This window comes from Chinchilla lanigera, unplaced genomic scaffold, assembly GCF_000276665.1.
Source record: "Chinchilla lanigera isolate Chin_1 unplaced genomic scaffold, ChiLan1.0 scaffold00105, whole genome shotgun sequence".
NCBI classification, from domain to species: domain Eukaryota; kingdom Metazoa; phylum Chordata; class Mammalia; order Rodentia; family Chinchillidae; genus Chinchilla; species Chinchilla lanigera.
Genome location: NW_004955506.1, coordinates 4,449,589 through 4,467,343, shown reverse-complemented (window position 1 = coordinate 4,467,343; position 17,755 = coordinate 4,449,589). Strand labels below are relative to the sequence as shown.

Here is a 17,755-nt window from a genome sequence, read left to right as displayed (position 1 = left end):
CAGATGTGCTCTGGTTACACCTCTGCCCTTCTTGAGGGGGAAGGGCCATCTTCCTCCCTGAGGCTATCACCAGGGCTGTCCTGTGCAACACTGGTAACCATGCTTGATATCTATATTGCTTTCATTGTGCTCCAGGCGCTCTGCTGGAAAAGAAGGTGGACGTGGACAAGCGTGGACTGGGAGTGACTGACTATAATGGAATGGTCACTAAACCCCTCAGCTGTCGCCCACCAATCTCCAAAGAGTCTTCCATGGACCGTCCCACCTTTCTTGACAAGGTACAGATTTAGGCAGTTCTTTTGTTTGTTTTTGTAACAATAGGTGTTTTCATTTTAACTGCGTCTTTGATGTAAGTCAGGTTAAAAACTTGCTGGACTGTTGTATTTAAGTGACTCTTACTATTTTTTTTGAGATAGATGTTAAAGAGGTAATGTATTTCACATGTGTAGGATTAAAAACTGCTGGAACTGAAAAGCAGTTTTTATTTTTGTGTGAACTTGGCTGGTATCAGCTTCAGTTTGTCCAGTTGACTAGGATCATCAAATTTCTGTTTTGCTATCTAATTTTAAATTCATAGATCTAAGCCAGGCATGGTACCGCACACCTGCCAACCCAACATTCAGGATGCTGAGGCAGGAGGATCATTGTGAGTTCCAGGCCAGCCTGGGCTACAAAGTGAGCTCAAGGCCAACCTGAACTACATAGCGAGACTCTGTCTCAAAAAGACAAAAAAAAAATTTTTTTAAATAAATAAATTCACAGATCTTCCACTTGGAAATGTATTGCATGTTTTACCTCACAAAAAGAGAAGTTGTAGTGTGGGCACCTGCATCTGGCTGGCCTTTCCCACCATAGCATCTGTGGGAAGCTCCCTGGACACTTAAGACCAAACAGAGCTCAGTCCTAGTATTGTCACTAATGTCCCCTTTCCAACTAATGTGACTACAAAGAGGACAAGCATGACATTAAATTCAGTCGGGGGCCAGGGATGTAGCTCAGCAGCACAGTGCCTGCCTGGCAAGCCCAAGGCCCTGAGTTCTATTCCTGGTACCAAAAAGTTTTTTGAAAATAAAAAATTCAGTCAGAATGTTGAGCCCTGAAAAATAAAAATGAAGGAAAAAGTTTTAAAAAAAAAGTAAATTAAGGACCAGAAAGGCTCCAACAGGGGGCCTTAACATCCCCAAGAGAACATTCTGTTCTTGGAACCTGCCCCCTTACGTTCTGCTTCAGAAAGCTGGGCTATGTGTAACCCTAGGTACTCTTGAGGCTGAGGCAGGAGGAGGAGCACAGTTTGAGGTCAGCCTGGGCAACTCAGCGAGAGCCTATCAAAATAAAACCAAAAGGGGCCGGCAGGAATGTAGCTGAGTAGTAGAATGTCCTTGGGTTCCCAGTACCACAAAAAAAAGAAAAGAGAAATAAAGCTGTTCTACAGAGTAGCCCAGGAACAGCCACTAAAAAATTGTTAGTCATCTAAAATTCCAAATTAACTTGGCATCTTGTATTTTTATTTGTTAAATTTGGGAACCCTAAGTGTGGGACCCTGCCTGTTTCCTTCCCCTTAAAATGAGGAGTAAGAGTGCAGGCTGCTGAGGCAGGAGGATCATTGCAAGCTTGAGACCAGCCAGAGCTACAAAGTGAGCTCAAGGCCAGCCTTAACTACAGAGTGAGACCCTGTCTCAAAAAGACTGCAGGCTGGGGCTGGGGATTTAGCTCAACGGCAAAAGCGCCTGCCTGGCAAGCGCAAGGTCGTGAGTTCGGTTCCCGGTACCGGAGAAAAACCAAAAAAAAAAAGACTGCAGGCTGGTTGTACTACTAGATGAGATCAATTTGCAAAGACCTTGGCACATAGAATGACCTCAGTAAATCTTGAAAAAAAAAAAATTGAATAGGATTCTGTCTGTTTCATAACTACCCTCTTGTTAAGTTAAACCCTGTGAAATTGCTGAGTGTGTAGGTCAAAATTAAGTAAATATCAGAATTCAGCCTCATGTATACCTAAGAGCCTTAGTCGTAATCTCTCATAAAGAACCTGTATATTTGAAAATGGTTATAAAGTGTTATCCAACTAACACCTGGTCCCCACTTTTGCTCCCTTCTCCTTATGCTACCTAGTAGGGGGCAACAGTGTGTGAGCATACTAAAAGCTAATGTATATGCTTAAGTGTTTTTTAAACGAAAATGTATCTTAATCCTATTTCTCTTTTCTTTTTTCTCCTCTTCCTTTTACCCATATTCTCCATTCCCCCGTTATCCACATTTTTTGATCTTTTAATTCTTTATCCATCCATACCTCTCTCTATTTCCTTGGGAAACTGTTTGGTGCTTTGTCTACTGATGGACACTGCACACAGCTCACCCTTTCTTTTTCCAATCAGGATGGCGGCCTCGTGGAAGAGCCCACGACTTCACCGTTTTTGCCTTCCCCAAGCCTGAAGCTCCCCCTTTCCAACAGTGCACTCCCCAATCAGGCCCTGGGTGGGATTGCCTCAGGGCTGGGCGTGCAAAACTTGAACTCTTCTCGACAGGTAAGGCTGTTGGGAGAGAGCAGGCTGTGGTCTGTGTTCACTAGCCTCTTAAAAACTGCGTTGGAGACACTGTCTTATTTTAGCTAATACCTCTATTTTAAAACAGAATAGAATACGTAAGGGCAGTTGAAGGATAGACTATGTAAGCAGAGTTTCCTTTGGGTGATTCACCGGTGTCAGGAATTGAATAACAGGACCAGGTGTGTTGGCGTATACCTGTCAGCTGGGAAGCTGAAACCAGAGCTCAAACTGAGAAAGTTCAAGACGAGCCTTGGCAAATCAGCAACTAAACAAGACCCTGTCTGAAAATTTAAAAAAAAAAATAAAGGGCTGGGGATGTAGCTCAGTGGCACAACATCTGCCTAACAAGCGCAAGGCCCTGAGTTCAATTCCTGGTAGGAAAAAAGTTAATTAGTTAATTAAAATAAAATAAAAGGACCATGACAGTGGCTCAGGTGAAGGTGCTAAGTTCAAGCCCCATTATCACAAAAAAAAATTGAATAAAATTCTTGAATTTGGTTGTGTAATAGGAAATCTTCAAAGTTATTTTTATTTTTACACTTCACTAAAATATATTTGAGCTCCTCACTGCACCTTGGTTCTAACTTTCTGCTGGTTGAAATCATGCTGAGTAGTCTTCAGTTGAGAGGAAACACCACGTGTTTCCCCTTCCCCGGAGGTAAAGGCATCCTCTATGGGAAGGGCCTCAGGAGTCCCACTGGCCCTCTGAGGCAGGTAGAATCTCTGTGTGAGATGTGACTGCCTGCCCTGCCTTCCTGTGAATCCTCTAAAACATAGTCACCTGGCAGCGTGCTTCCTGGATGCAGAGTAGGCCCGCTTACTGCTTTTCTCAGGGAGGGCCCGCAGATGCCTTTGCGCTTCTCTTCAAGGAGATAACTGCTTTGGGAGGCAGAATAGCCCCTCTGTGCCTATGATCCCATGGAATTACTAGCAGGCCTTGTTGGTCCCAGCAGCTTCTAGCTCATCCTGGGCACTATCCTGGAGCTCATGCCATTGCTGGCCTGGTGGAGAGTGGTGGGAAGCCGGTATTTCATATGTTGTGACACCTGGATATTGGCAGCCCCTCAGGAGCATAGGCTCTCCCAAGAGAACTCAAAAGTGTGTCCTACTCCATCTATTTGTTAGGTAGCTCATGACACAGTACATCCAAAATGTATTTATTATATTCAACACAAGGTTAAATTCACTACCCTGATTTGCCGATTGATTCATTTCCAGGGTTGGTTGACATAGTAGCTATGTTTCTTGTTTGAAAATGTTGCTTTTGCTGGGCCAGGTGGTACCTACCTGTATTCCCAGATATGTGAGAGGCTGAGGTATAAGGATCACCATTGAACCTGTACAATTTGTACAACAAAGCAAGATCCTGTCTTAAAAAAACAAAAAGAAGTAAAATGTCATTCTTCTCCAGGGTAATGGTAGTCTATGCCACATATTCTTACTCTTTATTTTACCACAGCCTTTGGGAAATGTCTGTCACCCAAATACCCATGTCCTCGTTGCTGATGCGTGAAACACTGTTATTGTTTCTTTAGTTGATACCCTTATCTGGCCACTGTCATGTGGCTCCTATGATTTAAAAACAAACAGCTTCATTCCCCAACCTCTGTAGCCAGTATGACCCACACTCATCCTGAGTGCCAGAGCAGAGGCTGGGGGAGTGAAAGGAAACAGAAGCAGCCTTGCATCGTGATTAGGGGAAACATCACCCCGCCCCACCCAGCCCACTTTACTGCTGCCTCCCTGACCATCCATTCTGTCTCCCCACAGATCCCGAGTGGCAATCTGGGTGTGTTTGGCAATAGCGGAGCAGCACAAGCCAGGACCATGCAGCAGCCGCCACAGCCACCAGTGCAGCCTCTTAACTCCTCCCAGCCCAGCCTCCGAGCTCAAGTGCCTCAGTTTCTATCCCCTCAGGTCAGACCAGTGCCCCAGTTGGAGGCACAAGTGGGCGCAGGCGTGGTCACGGACATGTGGTGGGGACTTGTGCCACCTCTAAGCACTGTTTTAAAGTGAGAGCTAAATTAATCCTCATCACAGAGGAGGCCTTTCAATTTGTAACCTACAAAGTCATTTTAATCCATCAAGTAGTAAACTGACTGTCCTGCCCTGAGAGACATCCTCGGAGTCTGCTTCTTGACAGGCTCAGCCACCGAAGCCCAACATAAGCATCAGCAAGTTAGAGTGACTCTGACAGGGCGGAGAGTGCCCAGCACACTTCTGCTGGCATCACTTTACCTGGTCTGGCTTAAGAAAGCTCTTCAGTGAACCTGATGGTGGTCCTGGGTTACTGGGAGAGAAAAGGGCAGGCTGTGGGCTGTGAGGGACATTGAGGAAGCCACCCAAGACCACCCAAGAGTGACTTATGCTTCTGGGACCACATGTGATCACAGACAAGAGGACATACGGATTGTGGGTTTGGAGCTTCATTTAGTACTAGGTCATTTTGCATGAAGAGATTCTTAAGGAAAAAAAGTCAAATGGAACTAAAGAAAAGATACTGGTTTACATAGCTCTAAGACCTGATACTCACTTTTTCATATTAACATTATTTACCTTTAGAACATTACATAATTTTAGGCTTTACACTGAGTTTTTAATTATAGTGTAACAGCCTGGCAAACATGAGGTTGTGAGTTCAATCCCTGGTACCAAAAAAAAAAAAAAAACTCATAATTATAGTGTGACAGTCCCTACCCTTGTAAGAACACTCCACAATGAATTACTTTATACAGATAACCTCTTTGAGCCTGAGCCAACTCAGAGCTCTACCCAATGTGTAGGCAGAGAAAGACTCATAGCCCTGCTTAGGAAGAACAAAAAGGATTTTGAAGTCTCCATCTCCATCACCTTCTAGCATTCTTCTGGCAGAGGAAAAACATTCTTCCCTAAGTGATGACTGTTACCAAGAGGATACTTGAGATTTCTGAGGGTCTTTATTTTCAGCCTGTTCCAAAAGAGAATATGCTAACCAGTGGCGGTGAACCTGTGCCACACACATTATTTATCTTTTAAGACAGAAGATGTTAATGTATGAGTAGTTTTTCTTAAACTAAAACCTCACTATTCAGGTTTAATTGCAGTTGTTGGCACTTTGAAGTGAGTTTGGGCTGCAGTTTGGGCACCCGTCTCTAAAGGGTTCACTATCATCATATCCATCTTCTGTTATCCATAAAGTTTAAATTTTAGTTCAGTTTGTTAGCATATGGTATCTGTCCCTTTGAACTGCTATACCAGAAGACCTCGGACTGCAGTAATTTATAAACAGCATGACTCCATTACTCATAGTTCTGGAGGCTGGACAGCCCCAGATCAAGGCCCCAGGTGATTAGGTTATGTACAGTACTGGGGGGGCTCAACCTTCATGGGGAGTGACTTCTGTGCATCCTCATGTGGCAGAAGGAGTAAACAATCTCCCTCGAGCCTCTTTGCTAAGAGCACCTAATCACCTCCCAGAGGTCCCATCTCTTAATGCCGCTGTATTAAGGATTGTGTTTCAGCATAGGAATTTGGGGGACAAACACAAGACTGTTGGCCAAGAGAAAAGAACAGGATGCATCAGGGAATTTGCCGGAAGTAATTATCACTCCATAATGGCCTTAATCCATGTTGATTACTGAGTTGAGAAGTATCTAACCTGGGGCCGGGTGTGGTGGCACACGCCTGTAATCCCAGCACTCAGGAGGCTGAGGCAGGTTGATCGTTGCAAGTTTGAGGTCAGCCTGGGCTACAAAGTGAGCTCAAAGGTCAGCCTGAACTGCATAGCAAGACCCTGTCTCAAAAAAACAAAACAAAAAAAAAAGTATAGAACCTGGTGGAATAATAGTGAAGTACATTAGTTAGGATGCAGAGTAAACTACAAGTAAACTACTATAACAGACAGGCCCCGGAAGGCGATGGCTTAACCAAGATAGCACCTGGCTCTCCTGTGACAGGGAGGACAGGCAGTTCACAGCCTGCCACATGATTCCCGACCACAGGGAAAAAGGCAAGAAAGGCAGGGGTGGCCTGTTTGTATGATGGCTGGAGACTGCACAGGCCACTTCCAGTCTTCTCCCAGTACCCAGATCCAGCTCCACCACAGCTAATCTCAGGCAGAGGCAGAAGACTACAGTGAGTAGACTGTGCAGACCAGGATGTGCAAAGTATCAGTCATGTCTGTGCTATCTCACAATGTTCTCCATGTCTTCATATTACCTATACCATTACATATTTTTTCTTTAAATTGGCTTATCTTTAAATATACTTTTAAATAAAATTTTGTGGGCTGGGCATGGTGGCACATACCTGTAATCCTAACAGTCAGGAGGCTGAGGCAGGAAAATCACCATGAGTTCAAGGCTGGCCTGGGTATATAGTGAGTTCAAGGCTAGCCTGAACTACATATTGAGACCCTATCTCAAAACAAAACAAGTAGGAAAAAAAAAAAAAAAAAAAAAAAAAAAAAACCTTTGCATTTCTACTCTAAGTAGAAGAATTAGTGTTTTTCTAATACATGCTGGACCACTATCAAAGTAAAAAAATGCTCAACTGTGTCCACCTAAAATCATCTTATACACCTGCACTGCAGAGTTGTGTCTGACATTTGAAACACTGAAATAGCATGGCCAGGCCCTGGTTGGCTCAGAGTAGTGAGTACCCGTTGAAGAGACTGTCTTGAGTGGGCAACAGGTAGACATCAGGTCTGCTCTGCACTGAGACTGGGGCAGTGATGTCCAGTGATGTCCACTGAAAGCGACCTCTGCTCTTGGCAGTGGTGACAGCATCCTGAGCAGGTGCACATGTAGAGGAGAAGGGCTTGCTGAGCCTCCTGGCAGCTTCAGCTGCAGCTGTAACAGGTCTGAGAACCTCTGGAAGGCACGTGCCTCTGCCTACCCAGTGAGGTGCCAGCCAATGGGAATAGTCCTCCCCACCGCCGGGCCTTAAGGTTTCACTTTGGCAGAACAAGATCTCAGTCACTGATAGAAATGACCCCCAACTGTGGACAGGACAACTAAGATGTGACTAAGTATTGGGAAGAAGAAATTGCTTCAAAGACTTTTCTTCCTCCTTCCTTTTTAATACGTCAACTACTAATGTTAAAATGTCTACAGGTGTTCTAATAATAGCCTTTCAAACTCAATGTTGAAACAAATACAATTGTTAATTATTCATTTTGAGTCACAGAAACACTGTGTAGACAAGTAAACATTTTAATAAAGATATGATGGCTAATAGTATGTTTTATTTTAAACAGGTTCAAGCACAGCTTTTGCAGTTTGCAGCAAAAAACATTGGTCTCAACCCTGCACTATTAACCTCGCCTATTAATCCTCAGCATATGACGATGTTGAACCAGCTCTATCAGCTGCAGCTGGTGAGTGGAAAGGTTGCCCAGGTTACAAACACATCACTGACAAGCAGTTACTATAACATTTTTTTCACATCTGGATATATTATCTATCGAAACTGTTTTAGCAAAGTAAGTTTTTTTGTTTAAGGGTGTTTTTGCTGAGCTTTGTAAAATTTTCAGCTCCTCTGTGATCAGAAGGTCCCATAATTAGGCCTGTGTTTTTCTTTGAGGTCTCAGCCAATTTCTCACCTGAATCAGAGAACATAAAATACCATATAAGTGACTTTTCCCAGTTCTCCAAAGGATTGTATGCAAAAATACCGTACTAAACAAGTCAGAATGTAGTTGCTGCCTGACATATAGTGGGTGTTTTAGAGCATCTGAGCTTAATTCTCACACAGATCTCTGGCTGAGAATGAATGATATGCATCAGTAATTCTTAAAAGCTGTAACATTATTCAGTTTTTAATTTTCAAACAATCATACTGCCTTTTACCACAAAATGCCATGTGATTATATCCCTTGATACGTACTGAATTTTTTTTTTTTTTTTTTGAGACAGAGTTCCACTATGTAGCCCAGGCTGGTCTCATACTCATGATAATCCTCCTGACTCAGCCTCCTGAATGCTGGGATTACAGGTGTGGGCCACCACACTGGCATGAACTTATAAACACTAAAGGGATAAGAATATTATTTCTTTTTTTTTTTTTTTTTCTTAAGAGAGAGGATCTCACTGTGAAATTCAGGTTGGCCTTGAGTCCACTGTGTAGCCCAGGCTGGCCTTGAACTCACAGCCGTTCTCCAGCCTCAGCTTCCCAAGTGCTGAGATTACAGGCATGTACCGCCATACCCAGCTTATTTCATTCCTTAAGAATTTTCACTTGATTTACTTTAAAGTCCTATGCAGCACCCTTGTTGCCTAGAAAATGACCAAGAGTCATGAAGGAAACAGAAATACAGGAAGGTGATCATGGGAATGCTCCATTAAACAGAACCATTGATATAGAACTTTGGCTTCTAAGAGGTCCTCAGGCCCACGTTTACGCAGTTATAGGCACACCTCTGTCAAGTGTCTCTTTTTACAGTAAGCTGCGGGGGAATGGCAGAGGATGGCAGGAGGGAAGTATCCCAGAGACAGTGAGTGTGTCCTCAATTTCCTGAAGAGTGCAGGTCCCTAGACATGGGGCAGGATGTGGCTCCAGGGTCTTTCCTGATCCAGGAGGGAGTCATTGTGCTGGAGGTCCTCTGATGAGCCTGAGTTCAGGTACTACCTACAGGCACAGGTGTCCTGTTTCTCTCAGTCCCTACCACAGAGGAAGAGAGGAAGCCTTATGGGAACAGGCACAAGCGCAGAGCACAGAGGTCAGAGCCCCACCTCGGCTTCCTGCAGGGACAGCCTGGTGAGGTACTTGAGGTGTTACTGGCCCTATGATGTGGAAGACATCAAGAAAACATTGGCTTAGTGTTTTCTGTTCTTCAGTTTTTTCCCCAAAAAGTACAGAAACACAGTTCAGTGCTTCCTAATGTTTAAGATTTAGGCCCCTGAATATTCACCACCACCCATAATTAACGAGGCTCTTCTGATGGTTAATTTCTATCTTTAAGTCCTCTTGCCAAAATGTCTCCAGAAATTCATGTGAGAAAAAAATCAGCCAGACATTCCAAAATAATCATATGAGGAAACCTTGCATATCAACATACAGAAGAATATCAAGGTTGCTTCAGCCAACATCGATGGCAGATTTATGTGACCGAAGAGTCTGCAAATCCTTAGTTCAGCTTCTCTTCCAGCTTTAATTCCCTGTGATGTTGACTGAGATAATCACATGGCCTCCCAGTCCTTAAAAGCTGTTTAATATGTGTTATTTCATGATTAGGACACTTGTTGCTCTCTTTACTTGTACTTACTGTAGTTTTCTGCTACATTTTCTGGCCAGTCTGGTTTGTTCCACATTGAATGAAGAAGAGTTGTCTTGGGCCACATGTAAAATGTGTTAATATAGTTAATGCATATAAATAACAAAATTTCCTTTTTGGGAAAGGGATTTGTTCTTTTTGTTCTCACTATGTAGCCCAGGCTGGCCTCAAACTCGCAATGATCCTCCTGACTCAGGCTTCCAAGTGCGCCAGGCTTTACTATATTTTATCAGAGTATTTTTTTTAAAAGAGCTAATACCTCGAGGGCCACAGGTTAGACATACCTGGCTAGATGATTATAAGAATAAACTTCTTCTGGGGCTGGGGATTTAGCTCAGCGGCAAAAGCGCCTGCCTGGCAAGCGCAAGGTCGTGAGTTTGGTTCCCGGTACCGGAGAAAAACCAAAAAAAATTTAAAAAAAAAAAAGAATAAACTTCTTCTGCCAGGCATGGTGGTGCACACCTGTAATCCCAGCACTCAGGAGGCTGAAGCAGGAGGATTACTGTGAGTTCAAGGCCAGCCTGGGGTATATAATGGACTCAAGGCCAGCCTGAACTACACAGTGAGACCTTGTCTCAATAAAAGGAAAAAATAAATAAACTTTTTCATTGCCTTGCATCAGAAAGTTGAACCATTTGTGTTTTTGTTTGTTTTGTTTTTGAATCATTTGTTGATGACTGTTGTGTAATACTTACTCTAGCTTTTAGCCAGGCATGGTGATGCACACCTGTAATCCCAGCAGTTGGGAGGCTGAGACAGGAAGATCACAAGTTTAAGTCCCACCTGACAACCTAGACGCTGTCTCAAAAGAAAAAATTAAAAGGGCTGGGGACATAGCTCAATAGTAGAGCTCCCCTGGGTTCCATCCTCAGTACCACACAGACAAAAAAAGAAAAATTCTAGCTTTTCTTTTTGTCAACAGGCATACCAACGTTTACAAATCCAGCAGCAGATGTTACAGGCCCAGCGTAATGTTTCCGGACCCATGAGACAACAGGAGCAGCAAGTAGGTATCACCCAGACTGCCATTCTTTTTTCTTTTTTCTTTTTTCTTTTTTTGTCTTGTTGAGACAGGGTCTCACTATACCGTTCAGGCTGGTCTTGAGCTCACTTTGTAGCCCAAGCTGGTCTCGAACACGCAGCACTCCTCCTGCCTCAGCCTCCTATGTGGTGGGATACAGGCGTGTGCCACCAGGCCCAACCAGACTCCCTTATGACCTTAGCTGTAATTTTCCTGGGTTGAAGAGATACTAACTAATGAACTGTTACACTGTCGATTTTTCTCCAGCGGGGCTTCCCCTTAGAGAAGTCTTGGGATGGACTCTTGAGAGGGGCTCAGCCCTAGTCAGTGGAGACCTTAGGGTGAAAACACTTTATAAACGAGCCGTGTATGTCCCTTCACACCTGACTAAAGTGTATGTCTCTGCCTGCCAGGTCGCGCGCACAATCACTAATCTGCAGCAGCAGATCCAGCAGCACCAGCGCCAGCTGGCCCAGGCCCTGCTCGTGAAGCAGCCACCACCGCCACCCCCGCCACACCTGTCTCTGCACCCCTCTGCAGGCAAATCAGCCATGGACAGCTTCCCCCCACACCCGCAGGCTCCCGGCCTACCTGACCTGCAGACCAAAGAGCAGCAGTCTTCACCCAATACCTTTGCTCCTTACCCTCTCGGTGAGTCTCCCATGGGTTCAAGGCCACACCAGGCAGAGGGGCTGCCCAGAGTCCACCTGTGGTGACCAGAACTGCACTGCTGTGGCAGAAGGCTGGCCACTACAATAGCATGTGGGACACAGCACCAGACAAAATAGGAGAGCGTGTCTCGAAGCTTCCTCCCATGGGAGTCTCGCTGACAGCCTTCTGCAGAGCAAGTGCTTCACTGTGCTGGGAATACTTTGAGTATAAAGTTGGTTTGTTATTGTTGGTTTTGGTTTTTTTGTGATACTGGGGATTGAACCCAGGGCCTTCACATTGAACTACATCCCCAGCACTGTTTTTTTAATCTTATATCTTGAGACAGGTTCTTGCTAAGTCATTAAGTTGCCCAGACTGGGCTCAGACTTGCAGTTCTCCTGCCCAAGCCTCCTAGGGTGCTGGGATTACAGGTGCGCACCACTACAACCATCTTTATTTTGTTGTGACAGGGTCTCACTAAGTTGCCCAATCTGGGCCCAAACTTGTGACCCTTCTGCCTTAGCTTCCCAGCATGCTAGATCTACACCATCCCTGGCCAAATATAAGGTCTTTCTATAGTAGTACCTGTAAAGGCTCCCAGAATGTTTCCATTTCTGTTGTTGAATCTGGAAAGTTTGTTTATTCTTTACTTATTTCTTCTCCGCTGTTCTTTATCACCCACCATCCTTCACCGTCAGCTACAGAAAAGTCTATAACAATTCTGCCAATTGTGTTCAGACTCACTAAGCAGGCCCTTCTTAACACCTTCACAGTGGGGCCATAATTTGTATGCCTTGGGGCTGGGGCTTTAGCTCAGCGGCACAGCGCCTGCCTGGCAAGCGTAAGGTCATGAGTTCAATTCCCAGAACCGGAAAAAAAACACAAAAAAGCCGCAAAGGAGGAACACATTTGCCATTGACATAATTCGTATGCCTTACTCCCAGGTGGCTCTGGACCACTGGGGGTACATTCATGACTGTACCACTGGGTGGCATGGGACAGTTCCATCAGTTATATATGTGACTCATGCCAGCCACAATACGTTAATATGTCAGCAGCGGTCCCCACAGCACCAGCACTGCAGAATGGGACTTGCACAGCAACCCAATCTCTAATCTCTCCTCTCCCTCTCCTCCCCTCCCTTCCCTTCCCTTCCCATCTCTTATTTGTTTCCCTCCCCTCCCCTCCCCTCCCTCCCTCCCTCCCTCCCTCCCTCTCTCTCTCTCTCTCTCTCTCTCTCTCTCACACACACACACACACACCACACACAACTGTCCTGCTGGAGCACACTCACCACATGGCATCTGTGGGTCTTAGGGGATATTGGGTCCCCTCCAGGTCACACAGGCTGGCCCACGGAGGCGTAGATTATATAACCAAAGGAAGCAGAGGAGAAATGTCACCAGGAGCTAGGAAAGCCCTTCAGGCATGTCTGCTGATTGCTTCAGAATGTGTAGATAGGAACAGAGGGAATCAGCTTAGGAAAATACATCTCTAAAAGGGCAAAGTCTGGTTGAATGACTACAAACTTACCACCTCCTGATAACTACTCTCAAGAATGCTAGTATAACACTGTCTCCAATGTGAGCATTTCCAGGTTGATGTGTAACAAATATGTGTGTCTTTAGTGTAAGTACCAGACAGTATTGTCCCTTCATTACTGTATTGAAGAAGCAGAAGCATCTTGTGATTAAGACCTGATTAGGTGTCTGAGTTTTGAGTCCCAGCCTACCAGAAACTGGTCCACTGCTAATGGCAGCTTGCCTTACTGCTTTTTGCTTCCATATTTACCACTCTCTTAGTGACTTTCTCACTGCTAAGGCACAATACTTGACACAGCTTAAAAGAGGAAAGGTTTACTTGGCTCATGTTTACAGTGTGTGATTGGCTAGCTCCCAGAGAGTAGTGCAGAGGGGCACAGAGGATAAGCTGTTCATGCTGTGGTATCAGGGCAACAGAGAGCAAAGGGCGGAGACAGGGAGGGAGCTAGACCCTTCAAGGTCATGCTGCCCATGAGCCACCTCTTCTGACCGCACCCCACCTCCTAACAAGTTGGCTGGAGCACCACAGGAGCAGTCTGCCCAAACCTAACTGGTGCCCCCATCCGGAACTCTGTGTCAGCCTTTTCACCATCTTTCTTCATCACCCTAGCATAGTGCTTGCTGGTCCTTGGCAGATCTCCAGTTTTCCCCTACCACCTGGTGGCTGATGGCAGCACCCACACTCCCCACTACGTCAGTTTGTTAAAAGCTATTGGATGTGTAATTCATGAACTCCTGAAGGGCAGACTTCAGTACATGTAACATACATGTACTAAAGGCAGAACCGGATGGTCCTGACCAGCCTGTTCTGTAGGCAGTGCAGCAGTGCACTGAGTAAGGTTCCTTGGCCTAGCAGTTCCTCCAGTGGATCCTGAGGACTTGCCTCATTATTTGAACTCACTTTGCTGTTCTGTGCACTCTGACTGAGAACCTCAGGGCCATGTTTATCTACACTGAAACAAGCAAAACAGGAGCATTGCGAGTCATACTCAATTGAAGATTATTAGCATTTTCACCTTCAGGAAAACTGGTTCTTTTTAAAACAGGTGTTTTTCCACCAGTATCAAAAGTTAATATATTTGACCATGAATGAAGACTGGACTGAGGTGGCCAAGAGGACGGGCAGGACTGTCCTGATAGTGTCTCTGTTTTCAGCTGGACTAAACCCAAACATGAATGTCAGCAGCATGGACATGACCAGTGGCTTGTCAGTGAAGGACCCATCTCAGTCCCAGTCACGCCTCCCTCAGTGGACACACCCCAACTCGATGGACAGCTTGTCCAGTGCTGCTTCTCCTATGGATCAGAATCCCAGCAAGCATGGTATGTCTTGGCCAGCATGGCCACAGAGGGGTTACTGTTGTTTTTATAATGTTATCCTTTTGTATAGCACACTTACTCTATACATTTCTGCAATCCAGTGCTGATATCCCAATCTAAAAGCCAGGTATGATAGTGCATGCCTGTAGTCCCAGCACTTTGGAAAGCTGAAGCAAGAGGATTTCAACTTTGAGCCCAGCCTGTGCACCTAGGGACTTCATGAGACCTGGTCTCAGAAAAAAAATGTGAAAAATAGTTCTGGAACTATAGCTCAGTGCAAAGGCCCTGAGTTCAACCATGTGTATGCATACACACACACACACACACACACACACAGACACATTCCATTCCATCACAGAGTATAGAAGATCTTGGGGACCAAACTTTTTTTTTTCACAGTACTAGGGGTTGAACCTAGCACTTTATACTAGGCAAGTGCTCTACCACTGAGCTGTACTCAAAAACCTTTTTTTTTTTTTTTTTTTGCATTATTTTATTTGAGACAGTGTCTCACTGAGTTGCCCAAGTTGACCTATACTTGCAGTCCTCCTGTCTCAACCTCCTCAATAGCTGGGATTGGATTATAGATGTATAGCACCATGCCAGGCTTAAGACCAAACTTTTTAAACCTCAAACATCCAAACTCAGAAATTATTGAAAAAGTCCCAGAGCAACAAAGCGTGTAGGTCATACCCTATATACTTTTTGTATCTGTATTCCTCAATAAGAAATGAGCCCATACTCATAAGTGGAATAAATAAGACTCACATGTAAACATTGTATTGTCTCAATAGTATAAGCAATTGAAAAAGTAAATAAGATCCAAAAGGTACAAAGCTATTGGGAAAGGGAAAGAAACTGCTGATAAAGAACAACTGGGATGGGGGAAAGGAGAAAAGAAGGAAGGGAGAAATAAAAAATATATATATATACACACATACACAAGATAAGCAAGATAGGGGCTGGGGATTTAGCTCAGCGGCACAGTGCTTGCCTGGCAAGCATGAGGTCATGAGTTCGATTCCCGGTACTGGAAAAGAAACAACAACAACAAAAAAAGATAACTAAGATAATTGTACTCTAATTTTCTATTAGTTCATTGAAAGGAACAGTGAGTGCTTATATTGTTTGATCAATTTTGCATGCCTATCTGGTAATTTGAGCAACTACTTTGAAGATAACAATATGCAATATAATAACCATTGTTAATTTCCTGTCATCTTGTTTTAAAATTCTGTATCATTTTTATTGGTTTTTTTTCTCTTTAAAATAAAAAGATACACTTGAAATAAAAATACTACATAAAATTACTTTAGTCTTCTGAAAAGAAATTTTTTTCAAAAAAATGATAAAACACGGGCAATAGTATACATCTGTAGCCCCAGCTACTCAGGAGCCTGAGGCGAGAGGATCTGAAATTTAAGACCAGTCTGAACAAATTAGAGAGACATTGTCTCAAAACAAAAAATTTAAAAGAACACTAGCTCAATGGTAGAGCTCTTGCCTAATGTTGCAGGCCCTGGATATGATTCCTAGTACTGCAAAAGATAAAACGCAAATTAAAATTCAGTTGCTTAAGAATGGAAGAAACAGGCTGGGGATTTAGCTCAGCGGCACAGCACCTGCCTGGCAAGCACAAGGTCGAGTTCGATTCCTGGTACCAGGAAAAAAAAAAAAAAGGAAGAAGCAAAACATGGTAACCATAGGATGCAGTCTCACTATTAAGCATTAAATTTAGTTCTGAGCATGCTGGTAACATAAGAAAACAAAGGAGGGCCTGGGGATTTAGCTCAGCGGCAAAAGCGCCTGCCTGGCAAGCGCAAGGTCGTGAGTTCGGTTCCCAGTACCGGAGAAAAACAAAAAAAAAAAAAAAAAAAGAAAAGAAAACAAAGGAAATTTAACAGTTATATAGGTCCTTCTCGATATAAGATGCAGTTTAAAAAGAAAAAGAAAATTCTTTCTAAGAATTAACTCTATGAAAAATCTCCCTGTAACATCAGAGTACTTGCTGGGCAGAAGAGCACCCATCACATGAGCTGGCTGGTGGTCTGTAGATTTGATGCTGGGGTTCTTCCACAGTAAGGGCAGCGGGCTGTAGGAGGGAAGGATATACAAACAGCCCACAGTGACAACTAACCACAGAGACTCACAAGGTCTCCGCAGAAAGGTTTATTGTGGGCCATTCCCCATGGTATGGATATACGTTGTATAAAGATTTGCAGACTAACATTAAAATGGTGCTTCAAGGGTTTCTTTCCTCCAGGGATGAACTTTTGTAACTGAAATAGTCACTGACTTTTAGACAGGTCAAGTCTGACAGTTCGTGTAACTGAAAGGGGCAGGGACTTAGACCAAAGGGAAGACTCTCCAGTGGCCCCAGTGTCACAAGCAGAGTGTTCACTTGGTTACTATTCTCTGTTGTCCTGTAGGTGCTATCCCTGGAGGTCTAAGCATTGGGCCTCCAGGTAAGTCCTCCATTGATGACTCCTATGGCCGGTACGATTTAATCCAGAATAGTGAGTCACCAGCCAGTCCTCCTGTAGCTGTTCCCCATAGCTGGTCACGTGCCAAATCTGACAGTGATAAAATCTCAAATGGCTCCAGCATCAACTGGCCCCCAGGTAAGACCCCGAGGCACTTCTAGGGGATGGCACTTCAGAGCCTACCCAAGCCTAGGAGCGAGGTTAGACCTGAGAGGAGCCAGGATCTGCCCTATGGGTTCTAAAAGCATTAAGCTCACAGCTTTGCTATTTCATTGGGAATCCATTTGCCAAATCAATTTAGGGTGTGGTTGGCATTAAACAATACCCTGCAGCCCCCTTATTTCAACATAAGGAAAAGAAGGGATGGCTACAGGTGGGGAGGGGGTTCCCACAAAAACATTCAGACCTTAATGTGGTAGCTGTGATAACCTGGCTCTGGTTTGTTCCAAAACAATGATTGTTTTCATGAAAGAGTCTAAACTGTGCCTGTGAATTTAATTATCAGATGATAAAAATTTCCACAAACAGGAAAAAAGTATGTTCAGATGTCAGTTAAGCAGTGTGAAGGTGCCCTATCATGCAGCCTCGCTTTGGTTTCCATAAACAGAGTTCCACCCTGGAGTTCCGTGGAAAGGACTTCAGAACATTGATCCCGAGAATGACCCTGACGTCACTCCTGGCAGTGTCCCCACTGGGCCTACCATCAACACCACCATCCAGGACGTCAACCGCTACCTCCTCAAGAGTGGAGGTAAGGACAGGGGCCGCCCCACCTGCCTTCTGTGGGAGAGTCTACAGGCACCTTCAGAGATGCCAGAGGCACTGTGGGCTGTAAAGCAGATGTAGCATGAGACACGGATGATGGACACCTTTTCTGATGTCAAGTAGTGCAGACAGGAGCAATGGAGATTGATGTGGGGTGATTGATGCTTTTCCTTGAA

The 17,755-nt window shown here is 44.5% G+C and overlaps 1 protein-coding gene across 1 annotated transcript in view; it reads left to right on the top strand.

Moving 5' to 3' along the window:
* Tnrc6c (trinucleotide repeat containing 6C) overlaps positions 1-17,755 on the top strand; it is a gene marked incomplete in the record, with an annotated part of 139,088 nt that overhangs the window by 112,299 nt on the left and 9,034 nt on the right. Inside the window, 9 exon segments of the mRNA XM_005407391.2 lie at positions 136-278; positions 2,376-2,525; positions 4,317-4,463; positions 7,783-7,902; positions 10,721-10,804; positions 11,233-11,470; positions 14,167-14,334; positions 16,761-16,952; positions 17,422-17,565. Of these exon segments, the coding sequence (XP_005407448.2) occupies positions 136-278; positions 2,376-2,525; positions 4,317-4,463; positions 7,783-7,902; positions 10,721-10,804; positions 11,233-11,470; positions 14,167-14,334; positions 16,761-16,952; positions 17,422-17,565 (1,386 nt within the window).